Below are 21,091 nucleotides of genomic sequence, written 5' to 3' on the forward strand. Positions count from 1 at the left end.
GAGGGTGAGGAGTTTCTGCCTGGTGCGCAGATTGATTGGTAGCCACTGGAGATTTTTGAGGAGGGGAGTAACATGCCCAGAGCGTTTCTGGACAAAAACAATCCGGGCAGCAGCATGAAGTATGCATTGAAGTGGGGAGAGACACGTGGATGGGAGATCAGAGAGAAGGCTGATGCAGTAGTCCAGACGGGATAGGATGAGAGCTTGAATGAGCAGGGTAGCGGTTTGGATGGAGAGGAAAGGGCGGATCTTGGCAATGTTGTGGAGCTGAGACCGGCAGATTTTGGTGACGGCTTGGATGTGAGGGGTGAATGAGAGAGCGGAGTTGAGGATTATGGATTATAATCCCAGCCCTGCCACTTGTCTGTTGTGTGACCTTGGTCAAGTCATTTCACTTCTCCATGCCTCTGTTATCTCATCTGTAAAATGGGTATTGAGGCTGTGAGCTGCATGTGTCCACCATGATTTTCCTGAATCCACCCCAGTGCTTAGAGCAGTGCCTGACACATAGTGAATGCTCAACAAATACCATCATTATTATTATTACTGTTATAATGCACCCATATTTCAGGGTCTGTGGGTAACTGTACTATTGGGCATAGAAAATTATTGAGAAGCAGCATGGCCTAATGGAAAGAAAATGAACCTGGGCGTCAGAGGACCTGGGTTCTAATTCCAGCTCCGCCACTTGTCTGCTGTGTGACCTTGGGCAGATAGCTTCATTTCTCTGTGCCTCAGTTCCCTCTTCTGCAAAATGAGGATTTGATACCTGTTCTGCCTCTTACTTAGACTGTAAGCCCCATATGGGACCTGATTGACTTGTATCTACTCCAGTGCTCAGTACAGTGCATGGCATATAGTAAGCTCTTAATAAATACCACAATTAGTATTATTAATTTTTCTTGTTGCTTTCTAAAGAAAAAAATCTCAGTTAAGACTGACATTTTTGTTCTCCTCTTTGTTCTGTCTCTGCCCATGCCCAGCACTAAAAAAACTACTTCCACAGCCTCCTTAGAAACAGTGTGGCCTAGAGGAAAGAACTCAGACCTGGGAGTCAGAGAAACTGGGTTCTAAACCCCACTCTGCCACCTGCCTACTTCCTGGCCTTAGGCAACTCAACTTCTCAGTGCCTCACTTTCCTCATCTGCAAAATGTGTGGACCTACTCATCAAGGCTGGAGCATCCTCAGACCATCAACCGATCAAGAGTATTTCTTGAACATCTACTGTGTGCAAAGCACTGTACTAAGCACTCAAGAGAAAACAAAATGATTAGTATATTGATCCTTGAATTCAAGTTCACAATCCAAAGCACTTTGGTAGTGCAGCGTGGACCCTGAACTTCACAGACATTGGAACACCATCACACAGAGCCAAGGAGGGAAGGAGAAGGGGCACCAGCTGAGAATGGTGTCCTGGTGAAATGGATTTCCCCAAAAATAATAGCTGTCAGTCAGTGTAATTTTCACTTGGCTTTCATTCCCTTTGTAGGGTTTGAGCTGATCAAAAAGGGCCTTAATTCTATCATGATCAATCTTTAATCCAGTAGTGCCCAGTACAAAGCCAGTGGTCGTAAATACTGTTGAATTATTATGTTTGTTAAGCCCTTACTATGTGTCAAACACTGAACTAAATTCTGGAGTCGATACAAGTTAATCAGGGTAGACAGAGTCCCTGACTCACATGGGGCTCACACTCTAAATAAGAGGGAAAACAGACATTGAATCCCCGTTTTAGAGATGAGGAAACTGAGGCACAGAGGAGTTAAGCGACTTGCCCTAGTTCACACAGCAGACAAGTGGTGGAGCCAGGATTGAGTGAATGAATGACTCCTGCAGAGTAACGACAGTGATAATCTCAGTATTAATTGATGCTGATTATGTGTGTAACTGTACTAATGCCTGGGACTGTAAAATAATCGTGATTTATTACTAATGATCCCCATTTTACAGAGGTGGAAGCCGAATCTCAGAGTGAGACACAGAGAAATGAAATGACTTGCCCTAGGTCACCCAGCAGACAAGTGGTAGAGTGGAGATTAGAACCCAAGTGGCTCCCAGGCCTGTTCTCTATCCACCAGGCCACTGATATTCATCTCAACAGATGATGGTGGGGTGGACAGTTCTCTGGTGGATGGTGAAATTACCCCATTGCTCCTTTTCTGTGGCTATAACATGTTTTTCTGTTGTGTTTTCAGGCAGAGGGGAGTGCTTTACAGTATTCTGTGTGTAGCTTGTCTACAGGTAACACCCACAACAGCTCTTGGGAGGGTTTTTTAGCAATTATTGGAATCACTTGGATGAGCCACCACTTGGGTCTTGCTAGATGGGCACACCTTCCCAGATCCGCACTTGGCTTGGGGCAGGCGGCAAAGTCTACACAACTAATAATACTACTACTAAGAATGATCACTTTGTTGTTTATTTAACACTTACTGTATGCCAAGCACTATACCACTGCACTTGGATCTGTGACCTTTGGACATTTCATATTCACCCCAAACTCACAACACTTACGTACATATCTCTATATATTATGTTATTTATTTATATTAATGTCTGTCTCCCTCTCTAGACTGTAAGCTCCTTATGGATAGGGAAAGTGCCTGCTAATTCTATTGTATTTTCCCAACTGCTTAGCACAGTGCTCTGTGCATAGTAAGCACTCAATAAATATCATTGATTGATTGACTGCTTGGGGCAGATAACTACTGAATCAGAATGGACACACCCAGGGCTCATAGTCTAAGGAGAAGGGAGAACAGATCTAAAATCCTCATTTTATAGATGAGGAAATTGAGGCCCCAGAGACATTATGAAGGGCCCCCTCCTGGCTGATCCCTGCTCTATGGGAATTATTTCCTGGGTCCCTTTTAAAGCTCACTCACTAACCTCGGTCCTGGTCTGATTGATCAGGGGCTTCCATTGGCGGGAAGGTAGAGAAGTAGTGTGGCCAAATTCATTCAATCGTATTTATTGAGCACTTACTGTGTGCAGAGCACTGTACTAAGTGCTTGATGGATAGAACATAGGACTGGGAGTCAAAAGAACCTGAGTTCTAAACCCTGCTCTGCCACTTATTGTCTGTTTGACCTCAGGCAAGTCACTTCACTTCTCTGTGCCTCAGTTACCTAAACTGTAAAATGGTGATTAAGACCGTGAACCCCAAGTGGGATATGGGCTGTGAACAACCTGATTATCTTGTATCTCCACCAGTGCTTAGTACAGTGTCTGCAATATAGTAAGCACTTCACTAATACCATAAGAAAGGTCAAGCTTACGGGGGTGTCCATACCTTGTGAAAGACTGAAACAGGCCTTGTCTTATGCTGTCGAGTTGTTTCCCACCCATAGCACCTCCATGGACACATCTCTCCCAGAACATCTCTCCATCTGTAATCATTCTGGTAGTATACCCATAGAGTTTCCTTGGTAAAAATACGGAAGTGGCTTACCACTACCTCCTTCCACGTAGTAAACTTGAGTTTCTGCCCTCAATTCTCTTGCATGCAGCTACTGTCCAGCACAAGTGAATTTTGACTTGTAGCAGATTGTCTTCCACTTGCTAGCCACTGCCCAAGCTAGGAATGGAATGGGTTTGCCTCTGCTTGACTCTTCCACCTGTAGCCGAGACTGCTAGAGTACTGGAAACCCTCCAGGTGCCATCCTGAGCCCTTATCCATTCAGCTGCCTTACTGTGGCCAAGGGAATGACACCCTTATTGACACCCATGCCCATCGTCCCCGTCAACTCTTCCGTACATTCAACTCCCTTCTCAAGCCCCCAGTTCCTCCCCCTCCTCCTTCCCTCACCCCCAACGATCTGGCCTCCTACTGCATTAATAAAATTAAATCCATCAGGTCTGACCTCCCCAAAGTCACTCCCCCCCTTCTCCAACCCTCCAGCTCTCAATACTCTCAGCTACTCTCCCATCCTTCCCAGCAATATCCTCAGAGGAGCTCTCCTCCCTCCTCTCAAGTGCTACTCCGGCCACCTGTGCTTCTGACCCCATTCCCTCTCATCTCATGAAATCTCTCGCTCTGTCCCTTCTCCCCTCCTTAACTTCCATCTTCAACCGCTCACTCTCCACTGGTTCCTTCCCCTCTGCCTTCAAACATGCCCATGTCTCTCCCATCCTAAAAAACCCCTCTCTTGACCCCACCTCACCTTCTAGTTATCGCCCCATCTCCCTCCTACCATTCCTTTCCAAACTCCTTGAACGAGTCATCTACATGCGCTGCCTCAAATTCCTGAACACCAACTCTCTCCTCGACCCCCTCCAGTCCGGATTCCGTCCCCTACGTTCCACAGAAACTGCCCTCTCAAAGGTCACCAATGACCTCCTGCTTGCCAAATCCAACGGCTCATACTCTATCCTAATCCTCCTCGACCTCTCAGCTGCCTTCGACACTGTGGACCACCCCCTTCTCCTCAACACGCTATTCAACCTTGGCTTCACTGACTCCATCTTCACCTGGTTCTCCTCTTATCTCTCCAGTCGTTTATTCTCAGTATCTTTTGCAGGCTCCTCCTCCCCCTCTCATCCCTTTACTGTGGGGGTTCCTCAAGGTTCAGTTCTTGGTCCCCTTCTGTTCTCGATCTATACTCACTCCCTTGGTGACCTCTTTCGCTCCTACGGCTTCAACTATCATCTCTACGCTGATGACACCCAGATCTACATCTCTGCCCCTGCTCTCTCCCCCTCCCTCCAGGCTCGCATCTCCTCCTGCCTTCAGGACATCTCTATCTGGATGTCCGCCTGCCACCTAAAGCTCAACATGTCGAAGACCGAGCTCATTGTCTTCCCTCCCAAACCTTGTCCTCTCCCTGACTTTCCCATCTCTGTTGACGGCACTACCATCCTTCCCGTCTCACAAGCCCGCAATCTTGGTGTCATCCTCGACTCCGCTCTCTCATTCACCCCTCACATCCAAGCCGTCACCAAAACCTGCCAGTCTCAGCTCCGCAACATTGCCAAGAACCGCCCTTTCCTCTCCATCCAAACTGCTACCCTGCTCGTTCAAGCTCTCATCCTATCCCGTCTGGATTACTGTATCAGCTTCCTCTCCGATCTCCCAACCTCGTGTCTCTCTCCTCTTCAATCCATACTTCACGCCGCTGCCCAGATTGTCTTTGTCCAGAAACGCTCTGGGCATGTTACTCCCCTCCTCAAAAATCTCCAGTGGCTACCAATCAACCTACTCATCAGGCAGAAACTCCTCACCCTCGGCTTCAAGGCTCTCCATCACCTTGCCCCCTCCTACCTCACCTCCCTTCTCTCCTTCTACAGCCCAGCCCACACCCTCTGCTCCTCTGCCACTAATCTCCTCACCGTGCCTCATTCTCGCCTGTCCCGCCATCGATCCCCAGCCCACCTCATCCCCCTGGCCTGGAGTGCCCTCCCTCCCCACATCCGCCAAACTAGCTCTCTTCCTCGCTTCAGGGCCCTACTGAGAGCTCACCTCCTCCAGGAGGCCTTCCCAGACTGAGCCCCTTCCTTCCTCTCCCCCTCCTCCCCCTCTCCATCTGCCCTGCCTTACCTCCTTCCCTTCCCCACAGCACCTGTATATATGTATATATGTTTGTACGTATTTATTACTCTATTTATTTATTTTACTTGTACATAGCTATTCTGTTTTATTTTGTTAATATGCTTTGTTTTGTTCTCTGTCTCCCCCTTCTAGACTGTGAGCCCACTGTTGGGTAGGGACCATCTCTATATGTTGCCAACTTGTACTTCACAAGCACTTAGTACAGTGCTCTGCACACAGTAAGTGCTCAATAAATATGATTGATTGATTGAATGGGGGATCATTGCTACCTCAGATTTCCAGATGTAGGATGTGAACCTCTTGCTTTCGCCTCAGAGCTTTGTGTGCAGGACTCACACTTCACTCATCCCAGGCCTCCTTCCAATCAGGAAAGCTTCCAGCAAGGGCTGAAAAGATGTAAGAGTCGATCTTCCTGACCTGTTAATTCTTCAAAGCCCATCTTCCAGCCCCAGAACCCAACCATCCTCCATCTCTATAAAGCCCACCTCCTTTCAATTCTCCCATGCAAAAAGGGCATCTTTGTTGGAGGAGTGGTTCAGCCTTCTAAGGGGGATTTATGCTCGCACCACCTAGAGTAAACCCACATGCGAATGTAGATGGCTCCCCCTCTAGACTGTAAGTAAGCTCGTTGTGAGCATGGAATGTGTCTTTTTATTGTTGCATTCTCCCAAGCACTTAGAACAGTGCTCTGCACACAGTAAGCACTCAATAAATATAATTGACTGACTGATGACTCTGAACCCAGTCCTAGAAAGATGATGGATAATGAGATTTTGGCAGCACTGGCAGAGGGTCCCTAGAAGGTGCAGATGAATGCGGAGAGCTGAATCCGTTTTAGGGAGGAAGAATGCTGGCCCCAAAGAATGTCCCAAAGAGGATTCTGCCTCAAAATACTTCCAGGAGAAATCCTCTTCTGCTCCCATGAAAGAGCCTCCTTAGACTGAGAAGTGAAAAGAACATGGGCCTGGGAGTCACAGGACCTCGATTCTAATCCCAGATGTGTCAGCTGCCTGCCGTGTGACCTTGGACAAGTCATTTGCCTTCTCACTGTCTCAGTTGCCTTAGCTGTAAAGTGGAGATTGAATACCTGTTCTCCTTCTTACTTGAACTCTGAGACCCTTGTGGGGCAGGGACTTTGTCCCACCTGATTGACTTGAATGTGGCCCAGCTCTTAGAACAGTGTTTGACACATAGTAAATGCTTAACAAATACCATAAAAAAATTCATCCTGAACAAAGACATTCTGAAGACTCTCAGTAGCCCTGCCCTCACCCCCACCCACCCACTCAGTGTCCCAGGGCCTGGCACCAGCATGTAGCCAGCTAGAAGGTCTGCTTGGAGATTTCCAAGTGCCACTGATAGTTGCCCATTCATTTTGCACCAGCCCTCAGATTTGTGCCCCCATACCCATGGAACCTTTGAGATTTTAGTCAGTAACCCCATTTCCCCCCAGGAGACTAAAGTGAGATAGCTATGTCTCTGAGAGGCATGGTGGAGAGTCAGTTAGTCAGTTGTATTTATGGAGTGCTTACTGTGTGCAGAGCACTATAGTAAGGGCTTTGGAGAGTAGTAATAATAATAATAATTAGTGTGATGTTTGTTAAGCACTTACTATGTGCCAGGCACCATACTAAGCTCTGGAGTGGATACAAGCAAACTGGATCAGAAACAGTCCCTGTCCCACATGGGACTCATGGTCTCAATCCCCATTTTACAGATGAAGTCACTGAGGCACAGAGAAATGAAGTGACTTGCCCAAGGTCACACAGCAGACAGGTAGCACAGACAGGATTAAATCCCATGACCTTCTGACTTCCAGGTCTGTGCTCTATCCACTATGCTATGCTGCTTCACAATACAACAATAGACACATTCCTGCCCACAACAAGTCTAGAGGGTAGAGGGTATAATAATGCTCTTTATCTTTCTGCCCCATTTCCTCTCTCTCCCATCCCCCAAAGTGCAGTCTAGTGGAGAATGCTCAGGTAACCACTGTTAACTTATATCACTCACCTCACATTTCCACTCTCTTCAGTACCCGCCAATGGCTGCCCATTTCCCTCCATGTCAAGATTTTCCTCCAGAAATCTCCTCATGATCTGCTTCAAAGCTCTCCCCCAGGTCGCCTCATCTTCCTTCTCAGCCTCATTCACCTGGTACCGTCCAGCTCACTCTCTTCTTCCCTCCCAAACCAACCTTCTAGCTGTACATCGCTCTTGACTCTTCCTCTTCTGTTCCCTTGCTCTCCCTGTTCCACCACCTGGAACTCCCTCCCCTACTTAGTTTGGCAGACCACAACTCTCTCCCTCCTCAAATTCTCCCAAAATCCCACAACCCCTTCCTGATTTTTTTTTTAATGGTATTTGTTAAGTGTTTACTATGTGCCAGGCACCGTAGTAAGTCCTGGAGTAGATGCAAGCTAATCAAGTTGGACACAGTCCATATCCCATGTGAGGCTCACAGTCTTAATCCCTATCCACTATGCTATGGTCTCACAGTCTCAATCCCCATTTTACAGATGAGGTAACTGGGGCACAGAGAAGTGAAGTGATTTGCCTAAGGTCACACAGCAGATAAGTGGTAGAGCTGGGACTAGAACCCAGCTCCTCTGACTCCTAGACTTGTGCTCTTTCCACTAGGCCACACTCCTTCTGATTAACTCCCAAGTGGCATCGATCCATCAGCCACTTCTAGGATTTTCCTATTTATGTAATCATACCCTCCCTCAGCACTTGTGTCCACATGTATGGCCAATTATATGGTCAATCTGTTCATTCTTATTACCTTATTTGGAAATATTTTTCCATCTGTCTCCTCCATTAGAATGTAAGCTCTTGGTGTCGAGGTAAGGAGCCTGTTGCTTTCTCTTGAACTTCCCCAAGTCCTTGGTATGGTGCAATGAATAGAGGGGCTGTACACTTTACTAATTTTATTGCTGACTGGCAACTTGCTGGATCCAGTTCATGACTGGCATTTTTTTACCCCTTGCCAACCATAGAGTGAAGGAGAGGATGAGCAGCTGTGCCACGAACGATATGTCTGATGCCCACAACAGCCCTCTCTTGGCAGAGTCTTCATCTGAGTCTGAGTTTATGAATCCCAGGTGGTCCACCAGGTCCCAAGACCCCCACCCAGGCCTGCCTCTTTTGGAAATGCCAGAGGAACAGGTAGGCAGCCGGTCCCTATCTCGGCTCTAATTGGACAGATGCCTGTGGCTGGGACGTTTTTCTTGTCCCATTCCAAGAACTGAAGGGAGTGAGGGCACACCCTGGGTTATGGGGTTCTTGGACAAACAGGATAATAATAATAATGGCATTTATTAAGTGCTTACTATGTGCCAAGCACTGTTCTAAACACTGGGGAGGTTACAAGGTGATAAGGTTGTCCCACAGGGGGATCACAGTCTTAATCCCCATTTTACAGATGAGGTAACTGAGGCACAGAGAAGTGAAGTGACTTGCGCAAAGTCACACAGCTGACAATTGACAGAGCTGGGATTTGAATGTGACCTCTGACTCCAAAGCCCTTTCCACTGAGCCATGCTGCTATCTGCTCTACTGCTCTCTCTAGGCTGCAGCTTGTTAGGGAATGTGCAGCTTGGGTTAGGGAATGTGTCTGTTGTATTGTTCTATTGTACTCTCCAAAGTGCTTATTCAGTGCTCTGCCCACAGTAAGTGCTCAGTAAATAAGATTGACTGAATGATTGTTCTCAGGAGAATCTTTGTTCTGATTTTCAGAACCCTGCACCCAGAGATGAAGTACAAAGTCACTTGCCAGCTCCCTGCCCCACCCTCTTGAGATTTCTTTTTTCGATGGCATTTGTTAAGTGCTTACTATGTGCCAGGCACTGTACTGGGATAGTTATAAGATATTTGGTTTGGACACAGTCCTTGTCCCACATAAGGCTCACAGACTTAATCCCCATTACAGAGGAGAAAGCTGAGGCACAGAAACGTTTAGTGACTTGCCCAAGATCTTTTAGCGGGTAAGTGGCAGAGCCGAGATTAGAACCAAGGTTTTCTGACTTTCAGGCTTGAGCTCTTTCCATTAGACCACACTACTTTTGAAGTCAGAACCCTGCATCCAGTGAAGAAGTACAAAGTCTCTTACCAGCCTCCTTTACTCCCTGTTCCCACCTGCTTTACGATTTCTTTTTTGGATGGTATTTATTAAGCACTTACTATGTGCCAGGCACTATTCTAAGCACTGGGATAGATATAAGAAAATTGGATTGGACACAGAAGTCTCACAGTTTTATCCCCATTTTAAAGATGAGGAAATTGAGGCTTCTAGTTATTTGGGGAACTTCTTAAATCTTTTCTCTTTTTTCCTTGCCCATGCCAAGGTTAAGACCAAAGGAAATATATCCAGCTAGCAAAGCAGAGATTAGAAAGAGAGGTTGAGCCCCCAAACCTGAGAAGGGGCAAATTAATTAATTCCTAGAATGGCAGCAGAATAAAGTATGGACTAGAGCGGGGAGAGGCTGGAGGCGAGGAGAACTGCAAGGAGACTCATGGAGTAGTCAAGTCAGGATATGCCCAAGGCTTGGATGGCTGTGGTGGCAGTCTGGACAAGGAAGTTCAATGAATTGTCAGTAAGGATAAAAAGGCTCTGACCCCAACCTGAGCCAGGCTCTCAAGAATCCAGAAAGTGGGGAAGAGTCTTTGCTTTTATTTGTTACCTGATTAAGAATTGATTAAATATTGTTGACAATTCATCTGTTGGTATGTGCCTGCAATAGGGGCTGGAGGAGAAAGAAGTGCCAGGCACTGAAGCCACATGTAACCCTGGAGAGGCCACAGGCATGGGAAGAGGTTCTTTGTCAATGTGCTTCCTGCAGCCAACCCCTGGGAAGGAGAGTAGGCTAGTCTCTGAAGAGCTCTATGCCTTTGGGGAGATTCCTGAGCCTCAGCTATAGAGTCGTGGTAGTGGTAGGGGAGCAGAAACTTGGGAATCCATGAGTAGAATGCCCCCAAAACCTGCATTAGAAGAATAGGAGACCTGAAGGGCTTCAGGACCTAGCAGAGACTTGATCAGGGTCTGGGAGCTCCTGAAGTGATTCTGGGGGCACTTCTGGCCAAGACTTAGAGCTGAAAACTCCTGATAACATCACACTTTTACCTTTTTCTCTCACTGAATTCCTCAAAGGCATTAATTGCAGTCTTGTGGCTTGGATTCTTGATCTGAGACATTTTAAAGAACTCAGAGTCTTTAACAGTTTGCTCTTAAATTCCCACTCCTAAGACTCTTCGAGCTGCCATGGAGACCAGCCCCACGGTGAAAATCGAAAAGCCCGGAGAAAAAAACAAACGGAGAGAAAATGTGATGATGAAGCAGAACACAACCAGCCCAAGTGGCATCAGTATCTTCAGAGCTATGGGCTACCTTACCGGAGAGATGAAAGAGTGCAGCAACTGGCTGAAAGGTAAAGCATACAGAAGCAGTATGTTCTAGGCTACCAGTGAATAACCCCTCCTAATAGGCAGTTCCTCTCTCCTAACACGAGTTCAAGGAAAGGTTCAGTTATCAGAAGCAAAGCATTTCCAAACCTAGCTGAAGCATGTCACTTAACTTCTCTATGCTACAGTTCCCTCATCTGCATAATGAGCATTCAATACCTGTTCCCTCTACTTAGACTGTGAGCCCCATGTGGGGCTTAATTATGTTCTATCTAACCCAGCACTTAGTGCAGTGCTTGGCATATAATTAGCGCTTATCAAATATTATTATTATCATCATTATTATCATTATTAATTTTCACAGAATCCTGTACCATTTTCCAGTCTTTTTCAGAGAAAAGGAGGGCAGAGCGGGAGAAGAGACTGGTAAATGGGGAGGAGGGTGAGCCAATAGCTTTTTAATCACCATTAATTCTTTGCCTATATGAATGAGATAGTCACATTTCTAACTTGGATCTTTATGCCCAGCTTACACCCTCCATAATTTGCAGTTATTTATTTTAGCTCAACTAGTCTTGAAAATGATTTTCAAACTTAGCCTCCAAAATACACATTGGCCCCAATCATATTATCCAATGTTCTCCCCTTTCCTTCCCACCCCTGCCCCTCTGTGATGATTATGATGAATAAGGTATTTGTTAAGCACTTACATATGTATCAAGAACTGTTCTAAGCAATGGGGTAGATACAAATTAATGAAGGTGGACACAGTCCCTGTCCTACATGGGCTCACAGTCTAAGTAGGAGGGAGAACAGGAATTTGTGGGGGTTTATGGTGTTTGTTAAGCACTTGCTAAGTGCCGGGCACTGTACTAAGTGCTGGGGTAGATACAGGTTAATCAGGTTGGACACAGTCCCTCTCAATCAACCAATCGTATTTATTGAGTGCTTACTTTGTGCAAGGCACTGTCCCACAAAGGGCTCACAGTTTTAATCCTCATTTTACAGATGTCTTAACTGAGGCACAGAGAAGTTAAGCGACTTGTCCAAGGTCACACAGCAGACAAGTGGCAGAGCTGGGATTAGAACCCAGGATCTCTGAGTCCCAGTCCCATGCTCTTTCTGTTAGGGCATGCTGCTTTTCAGTTTAATCCCCATTTTACAGTTGAGGAAACTGAGGCACAGAGAAGTTAAGTGACTTGCCCAAGATCACACAGCAGGCAATTAGCAGAGCCCAGATTAGAACTCAGGTCTTCTGACTCCCAGGCTTGTGTACTTTCCACTAGGCAATGCTCCTTTTCAATTGAATCCCCATTTTACAGTTGACAGAATTAAAGCACAGAGAAGTTAAGTGACTTACCCAAGGTCATGCAGCAGGCAGTTTGGCAAAGCCCAGATTAAAATCTAGATCCTCTGACTCACAGGCCTGTGCCCTTGCCATCAGGCCATGCTGTTTACCGTTTTTCATTCCTCTTGCTTATGGAGGAAAGGATACACTCAGAATACTCCTTCAAAGCCAAATTATCTGGGAAACCAAGTGAAGATCAAGAAAGTGGATTTGATTTATTTTAGGCCCGCTGCCTGATTTTCACGGAGTCTGCTGCCTGATTGCCTCTGGCCCAGTGGCAGTGAACTTTGTTTTTTCCCCCAACTTCTATCTCCAGGCTACTTTCATTCTTGCCTAAACACTTCTCAATCTGGTGACACATAGATGTGATTTTTTTTTCCCTCCAATAAATTTTCAGTGGAATTCTCGGGCAGTGTGGCAGCCAGCCAGGCTGCCTTTTGGAACATCGTAAATAAATCAACTTTCTATTGATCCAGCCAAGGGCTTAATAGTACTGAGCTTTACCAATTGCATAATGCTTTGCCATTAGCTTTTCATGTGCCAGATGCAGAACGTGTAGAGACCATAATAAATCGGAGGCAGGTTTTACAGGCTTGTTGATGCCCAGCTTCAACTTGGCTCCCAGCAGCAGAGTAGAGTCACTGAGTCACACAGAGAGTTTCCAGAAGAGACTTCTGAAGTGAAGCCAATTCCTTGCCCCTTGGGACTGCCCAAGCTTGGTGGGAAATCAATCAATCAATTAATCAATCAATTAGAGAAGCAGCGTGGCTCAGTGGAAAGAGCACGGGCTTTGGAGTCAGAGGTCATGAGTTCGAATCCCGGCTCTGCCACATGTCTGCTGTGTGACCTTGGGCAAGTCACTTAACTTCTCTGAGCCTCAGTTACCTCATCTGTAAAATGGAGATTGACTGTGAGCCCCATGTGGGACAACCTGATCACGTTCTTTCCCCCCCAGCACTTAGAACAGTGCTTTGCATATAGTAAGTGCTTAACATGCCATCATTATTATTATTATTATTATTATTTAATCAATGGTATTTACTGAGTGCTTACTATATGCAGAGCATTGAACTCAACATTTGGAAAAGTACAATACAAGAGAATTAGTAAACCTAAAACACCACCTAAAACGAGCTTAAGTCTAGAGTGGGAGACAGACATAAATATAAATAATAATAATAATAATAGAATTTGTTAAGTGCTTACTATGTGCTAAGCACTGTTCTAAGTGCTGGGGGGGGTACAAGGTAATCAGGTTGTCCCACGTGGGGCTCACACTTTTAATCCCCATTTTACAGATGAGGTAACTGAGGCACAGAGAAGTTAAGTGACTTGCCCAAAGTCACACAGTTGACAAGTGGCAGAGCCAGGATTAGAACCCATGATCTCTGGCTCCCAAGCCCATGCTCTTTCCACTGAGCCATACTGCTTCTCTGAGCCATGCTGCTTCTCTAATAAGTAATGTATAAAATATAGCATATATTTAACATAAATATAAAATATAATTTAAAGATATGCACATGAGTGCTGTGGGGTTGGGGGTGGGGTGAATAGCAAATGCCCAAAGGTCACAGATCTCAGTTCTGAGATGATGGATAAGGGAAAGTGAGCTGTGGAAAAGAGGCCTTAATCAGAGAAATTTCTTGGGTAGGCCTAATTTCCACCCAGGGTGAAATGAGGGTGATAATATCTGTCCCTCCTGACCCAAACAGGGATTTTGGAAATACAAATGTGATCCCCAGTGTGGAAGTACATTAGAGATCTTATAGGTGCCATATGAGTTCCAAGTATTATCATCATCAAATCAATTATATTATTTAGTAAGTGCTCCTTCCTAAACCCCAAGGGGGTAGATACAAGATAATCAATGCATGGTATTTATTGAATGCCTACTGAGAGCAGAGCGTTATTCTAAGCCCATGGGAGAGTACAATACCAGATATAGTTCCTGTTTCATCCAGGGCTCATAATCTAAGAACAAGGAGCTCTCCCCATTTTTATAGATTAGGAAACGAAGGCTCACAAAGAGTAAGTGACTCTTACTCCTACTCTAAGCCCTACTAAGAGCTCACCTCCTCCAGGAGGCCTTCCCAGACTGAGCCCCCTCCTTCCTCTCCCTCTCCCCATCCCCCCACCCTACCTCCTTCCCCTCCCCATCCCCCCACCCTACCTCCTTCCCCTCCCCATCCCCCCACCCTACCTCCTTCCCCTCCCCATCCCCCCACCCTACTTCCTTCCCCTCCCCACAGCACCTGTATATATGTTTGTACAGATTTATTACTCAATTTTACTTGTCATATTTACTATTCTATTTATTTCATTTTGTTAATATGTTTTGTTTTGTTGTCTGTCTTCCTGTTCTAGACTGTGAGCCCATTGTTGGGTAGGGACCATCTCTATATGTTGCCAACTTGTACTTCCCAAGAGCTTAGTACAGTGCTCTGCACACAGTAAGTGCTCAATAAATGCGATTGAATGAATGAATGAATGAAGTGACTAGCCGTAGCTTGGATAGCAGGCCAGTGGCAGAGATAGGAATAGAACTCTGGTCTTCCAACTTCCCAGCCCCATGATTTTTCCACTAGGCCATGCTGCCTCTCTCTTAATGATGCTATTAATCTTCTCTTTCAGATAAGCCTGTAGCTCTTCAGTTCATTGATTGGATCCTTAGAGGGACGTCCCAAGTGATGTTCGTCAATAACCCCCTCAGCGGGCTTATCATCCTAGCTGGACTCTTGGTCCAGAACCCCTGGTGGACCCTGGCTGGGGGCTTAGGGGCAGTGGTCTCAACTTTAACTGCTCTGGCTCTAAACCAAGACAGGTAACTTGGTCATTTGGCTGGGGCTGTCTCTCCTCAGAGGATGCCTGAGCCATTCCAACTTGGTAAAGTGTGCGCACAAGATTTAGAGCCTGGGTGTTTGCTGACAGACCCTCATGGAAGTGCTGGGGAGTCAGGGTCACTTAGACTGCCAGAGTCAAGTGTGGCCTAATAGATAGAGCATGAGTCAGGGAGTTAGAAGGACCTGGTTTTTAGTCCCCGCTCTGTCACTCGTCTGCTGTGTGATCTGAAGCAAGCCACTTAACTTCTCTGTTCTTCAGTTATTTCATCTGTAAAATGGGAATTAAGACTGTGAGCCCCATGTGGGACCTGGACTGTGTTCAACCTGATTACCTTGAATCTTTCCCAGTGCTTAGAACAATGTGTGGCACATAGTAAGCACTTAACAAGCATTATTAAAAAAAAAAAGTCAACCACATCAACCAATCAGTGCTATTTACTGAGCACTGTCTGCAAAGCACTGGACTAACACTTAGGCAAGTACAAAAGATTAAGTAGACACATAGTCCCTATCCTCAAAGAGTTTACAATCTAACAGATAAGACAAACATAAAATTATAGGTATGGGAGGCTATTGAATATAACAATATGGACATAAGTTCCGAAAGGAGTATTTAGAGAGTAAAGACTCAATAATAATAATAATAATGGTATTAGTTAAGCGCTTACTATGTGCAAAGGACTATTCTAAGCACTGGGGAGATTACAAGGTGATCAGGTTGTCCCACGGGGGGTTCACAGTTTTAATCCCCATTTTACAGATGAGGTAACTGAGGCACAGAGTTGAGATGGAAGAAAGCTGGGGGGATCAGTCACCCTTTTCTCAGCCTCTTGAACTAAAGCACCCGGTGCATGTCCAGAACACAGTGTTTTTCAGAAGAAGTACTTTATGGGAAGAAGATTTCAGGCCAAGTACCTTAATCTCCCAAAATTGAAGGGATGAAGCTGTGATGAAGTCATCCCCATTCCCTCCAGGAAATGGTCTCTCGCGTACCATCCCTCTGTGTGTGAGTCCTAAGTTCTGAAGGAGAGGAGGGTCTCCATTCAGGCGTCCTCGGGGATGAATATTGCTGCTCTAGGTGGGAATGAGGGGTACTTTATTAATACTAATGTCTATCTCCCCTCTAGACTGTAAGCTCGTTGTGGGCAGGTGATGTGTCTGTTTATTGTCATACTGTACTCTCCCAGGCACTTGGTTTTGTATTCTGCACACAGTAAGCACCTCAATAAATATGGCTGAATGAATGAAGTTTCTAGAGGGAGAGAAGAAGACAAGACAAGCAGAAAGGATTAGGAGCTGACAGATACTGAAAGGTTGGGAAAGAGTGTTTGGAGGCATTGAGACAGTCAAAAGTGTTCTTGTTACCAAATATTTTATTTTCTTTTGGCTTTAGTGCCTTTGAATAAATGATCAGAAGTAATTTGATTAAATTCATACAGCCATGGACTCTTTCCGCTATTCACAAACGTCTAGTTAGGAATTTTGACCCTTCTAAAATATCTGTTAATTATAATTATGGTACTTGTTAAGCACTTACTATGTGCCTAGCACTGTTCTAAGCTCTGGGGTAGATACAAATTAATCAGGTTGAACACAGTCCCTGTCCCACATGAGGCACACATGCTTATCCTCATTTTACAGATAAGGTAAATGAGGGACAGAGATGTGAAGTGATTTGCCCAAGGTCACACAGTAGACATGTGGAGGAGCTGGAATTAGAACCCAGGTCCCTCTGACTCCCAGGCCCATGCTCTATCTAGTAAACTAAAATAAAAGAGGTGCTGAGCATACAGTGGTTGTTCTAAAAATTTCAACAGTCAACCAACAGAGGATCCCTTCAGCTAGAAAGAGATTAGTAGAGAGAGGAACCACCCTGCCATCACCAAACAGCAGCTGTTCAGTGCCCCCAAACTAAAATCTCTGGTATAGCATTTATTAAGCACTTACTATATGCTGAGCACAGTGTTAAATACTGTGTTAAATTTTAAGTACTAAGTATCCCCCACTAGACTATAAGCTCACTGTGGGGAGGTACTGTGTCTACTAACAGTTATGTTGTACTCTCCAAAGCACTTAGTACAGTGCTCTGCATACAGTAAGCGCTCAATTAATATGATTTGTTGATTGAGTAATTATTGGAGTAGATGCAGAATAATCAGATCAGTCACATTTCTCTTCCCCCATGAGGTTAGAATCTATAAGAGAGCACCATGGCCTAGGGGATAGAGCAAGGGCCTGAGCATCGGAAGGACCTGGGTTCTAATCCTGGCTCCGCCATTGTTCTGCTGTGTAACCTTGGTCAAGGCACTTTACTTCTCTGTGCCTGGGTTACCTCATCTCTAAAATGGGGATTAAGACTGTGGGACATAGACAGCATCCAACCTGATTAGCTTGATCTATTCCAGATCTATTCCAGAACTTACTAAGAGTCTGGCACATAGTAAGTGCCTAACAAATGTTTTTCTAAAAAAAGAAGAGGTATCTTATCCCCATTTTACAGATGAGGAACCTGAGGTCCAGAGAAATTCAATGACACGCCAAGGTTATACAGCAGGCCAGAACTAGGACTGTAAACTCCTTGTGAGCAGGGAACACCTCCACCAACTTTGTTACATTGTACTCACTCAAGTGCTTAGTACAGTGCCCTGCATGCAGTAAGCACTCAGTAAATATGATTGAATTAAGGAATGAATGAATCCTTTCTGACCCTTTCTCTCTCCATAGCCCAAGTCATTTCAGGCCATTCCCTGCCCAGTCACCATCACCATTTCTTCCCTCTGCTTTTCGCCTTATCACTCAGATAGGAACTGTAGAATATACTCAGTAAATAATCCATCATATTTATCAAGCACTTACTATGTGCAGAGCACTGCATTGAGTGCTTGAAAGAGCACAATACAACAGAGTTAGTAGATGTGTTCTCTGCCCACAATGAGCGTACAGTCTAGAGGGTGAGGCAGACATTAACATAAATAAATTACAGTACATAAGTGCTGTGGGGTTGAGGGTGGGGTTAGCTCTTTGAGAGCAGGGAATACGTACCTTGCTCCTATCGTACTCTCCCCAGGGCTTACTTCAACGTAGTGCAGTCAGTAGGTACTCAATAAATACCCTAATTCCAGGCCCCATCCTCTCTCCTCTAGATCGGCCATTGCTTCAGGACTTCATGGCTACAACGGGATCCTGGTGGGGCTGCTGATGGCCGTGTTCTCAGAAAAACTGGATTATTACTGGTGGCTCCTGTTTCCAGTCATTGTGACATCCATGGCCTGGTAAGTCCCACTCCCTTTCCTTTCTGGCTCCGAGAACCCTTGTCCCACACCTGGGGAATGTCTTGGGGCTATTTCCTTCAGCTGGGGGACTACGGTTGGTTCATTGTTCTGTTGTGGCAGTGGAACTCACTAGGAAGGTGATCTTATTGATGATGATGATGATGAGAAGAAGCGAGGCTTAGTGGATAGAGCATGGGCTTGGATTCTAATCTGCCATATGTCTGCTGTGTGACCTTGGGCAAGTCACTTCATTTCTCTGGGCCTCAGTTACCTCATCTGTAAAATGGGGATTAAGAGTGTGACCCCCATGCTGGACAGGAACTCTGTCCAACCTGATTAACTTGTATCTACCCCAGTGCTTAGAATAGTGCTTGGCACATAAGAAGCACTTAACAAGTACCATAGTTATTATTACCATTATGATGATGATGATGATGATGATGATGTTCATTCATTCATTCATTCAATCGTATTTATTGAGTGCTTACTGTGTGCAGAGCACTGTACTAAGCGCTTGGGAAGTACAAGTCGGCAACATATAGAGACGGTCCCTACCAGACAACAGGCTCACAGTCTAGAAGGGGGAGACAGAAAACAAAACGAAACATGTTATATACACAAATGCTGTCGGGTTGGGAGAGGTGGGTAGAGCAAAGGGAGGAAGTCGGACTGATGCAGAGGGAAGGGCGAGCTGAGGTTCATCAGAGCTGTGGCAGAAGGTGGCAGTTTAGGATGAATTGGATCTGTGCCCTTTGGACATTTGTTAATTGCCACACCATTAGCTCCACAGTACTTATGGACATAGCTATAAAATTAATTACCTGTAGTCAGTCAGTCAATCATATTTATTGAGCACTTATTGTGTGCAGAGTACTGTACTAAGAGATTGTGATAGTAAAATATAACAACAGACATATTGCCTGCTCACAACAAGCTTACAATCTGTAGTAATGTCTGCCTCCCCCTCTAGACTGTAAGCTCATTGTGGGCAGAGAACATAACATGTCTGCCTTGTGATCTCGAGCAAGTCACTTCACTTCTGTATGCCTCAGTTACCTCATCTGTAAAATGGGCAATGAGACTGTGAGCCCCATGTAGGGACTTTGTCCAAGCTGATTTGCTTGTATGCACCACAGTGCTTAGTACAGTGCCTGGCACACAGTAAGGGCTGAACAAATACCACAACTATTATTAATTATCATTATTATTTATTATTTACTGTGTGCAGAGCACTGTACTAAGCACTGAAGTTACAGATGAGGTACTTGAGGCAGAGAGAAGTGAAGTGACTTGCCTAAGGTCACACAGCAGACAAGTAGTAGAGACAGAATTAGAACCCAGTGCCTTCTGATCCCTAGGCCTGTGTCTGTCCACTAGGCCACATGAAAGCTATTTACAGATTCATCAGAATCATTCTTTCCATATCCCTTGTAATTTTTTTTCCCTTTCAGCCCGATTCTTTCAAGTGCCTTGGGCTCCATCTTCAGCAAATGGGACCTTCCTGTCTTCACATTGCCTTTCAACATTGCCGTGTCCTTGTATCTGGCGGCCACAGGACACTACAATCTTTTCTTCCCCACCACCCTGGTGCGACCTATATCAGCAATGCCCAATATCACCTGGTCCGAAATCGAAGTGCCTTTGGTAAGTATCACTCTTTGATTCCTCCATGATTGCATGGTGCCATGGTTGGCCTTCTGACCACTGGTGGCCTGTGTTCAAACCCAACTTCAATGAGCCACTGTGGGGAAATTGTTTCCCTCTGCTAGCTTTACAGTGGACACAGAAGTGAGCAGATAGCTAAAAACAGATTCTGATTAGAAAGTCTTCATATTAGGGAACTATTAATCCACCACCACCTCCGCTCCTGCCACCGCAATTACTAGGTTGGTAGACCAGTGCGTGGGGGAGGGCTCCTATTTGTACATGCAAGTGCATTTCATATTTGTACTTCTAAACTACAATATATCCATCACCATTGCGACTCAAAAGTCATTAACAAATTAAAACTAGCAGGTCACAAGTCACTTTGGAACCCTAAAATTGCAGCCCTATCATTTTTGTTGGTGACATGCGTAGTGTATCTACGCTTTTTTTGGAACAGGGATACCCTCTACAACTCCTTTTATACCTCCTATCCTCTTGTCTAAACTTTTGAAAGTCATTTTCTTTGTAACTTAAAGCAGGAGTTGATGCTGATTGGCAAAGCAGGAGTTGATGCTGGTTGGCTGGTTTTTCATTTTCACAGGTATTTTTAGTTGAGAACGTTATGAGAGGTAGGGGGCAGTTTATAGATCAAACTTGGCTTGTTCTATAAATCTCCACGATACACACAGAGGGCTGTCCTAACAGGCTGTCTCCTCTCTGCGTGAGAACTTCAACCTGCCCCAGGCTACCAGCCTGAAAAACGGTTTGGAACCAAAGGACCTAAAAGCAAGCCACATTCCAAGCCAATTTGTTGTTTTCATTCCTCTCTTTCTTTACAGCTCGGGCTTAAAAGCTCGTGAAAACCCTCTTTTCCTACTAAAGAAATGGATTTGGGATTCATTCTGCATCCTGCATTCCTGGTACATGGAATGTTAGGGGTGGGAGGAAAGTTATTCATGAGATTTCAGAAATGTACTTAACGGCTTAGATGATCTCTGCGATCTGGAACGCAGTGTTTTGGGGGACTGATGTGGGT

At 45.3% G+C, this 21,091-nt stretch overlaps 1 protein-coding gene across 1 annotated transcript in view; it reads left to right on the plus strand.

The window, feature by feature from the left end:
* The first annotated feature begins 8,554 nt into the window (after positions 1-8,554).
* The window catches only part of SLC14A2 (solute carrier family 14 member 2), a 64,827-nt gene continuing 52,290 nt past the window's right edge, over positions 8,555-21,091 (plus strand). Inside the window, exons 1-5 of the mRNA XM_038743652.1 lie at positions 8,555-8,716; positions 10,794-10,974; positions 14,928-15,117; positions 18,280-18,408; positions 19,860-20,052. Coding sequence (XP_038599580.1) covers positions 8,561-8,716; positions 10,794-10,974; positions 14,928-15,117; positions 18,280-18,408; positions 19,860-20,052 — 849 coding nt within the window. The 5' untranslated portion in view covers positions 8,555-8,560. The remainder of the gene's footprint in view (positions 8,717-10,793; positions 10,975-14,927; positions 15,118-18,279; positions 18,409-19,859; positions 20,053-21,091) is intronic.

The sequence above is a fragment of the Tachyglossus aculeatus genome, chromosome 3 (assembly GCF_015852505.1).
Source record: "Tachyglossus aculeatus isolate mTacAcu1 chromosome 3, mTacAcu1.pri, whole genome shotgun sequence".
Classification (NCBI taxonomy): domain Eukaryota; kingdom Metazoa; phylum Chordata; class Mammalia; order Monotremata; family Tachyglossidae; genus Tachyglossus; species Tachyglossus aculeatus.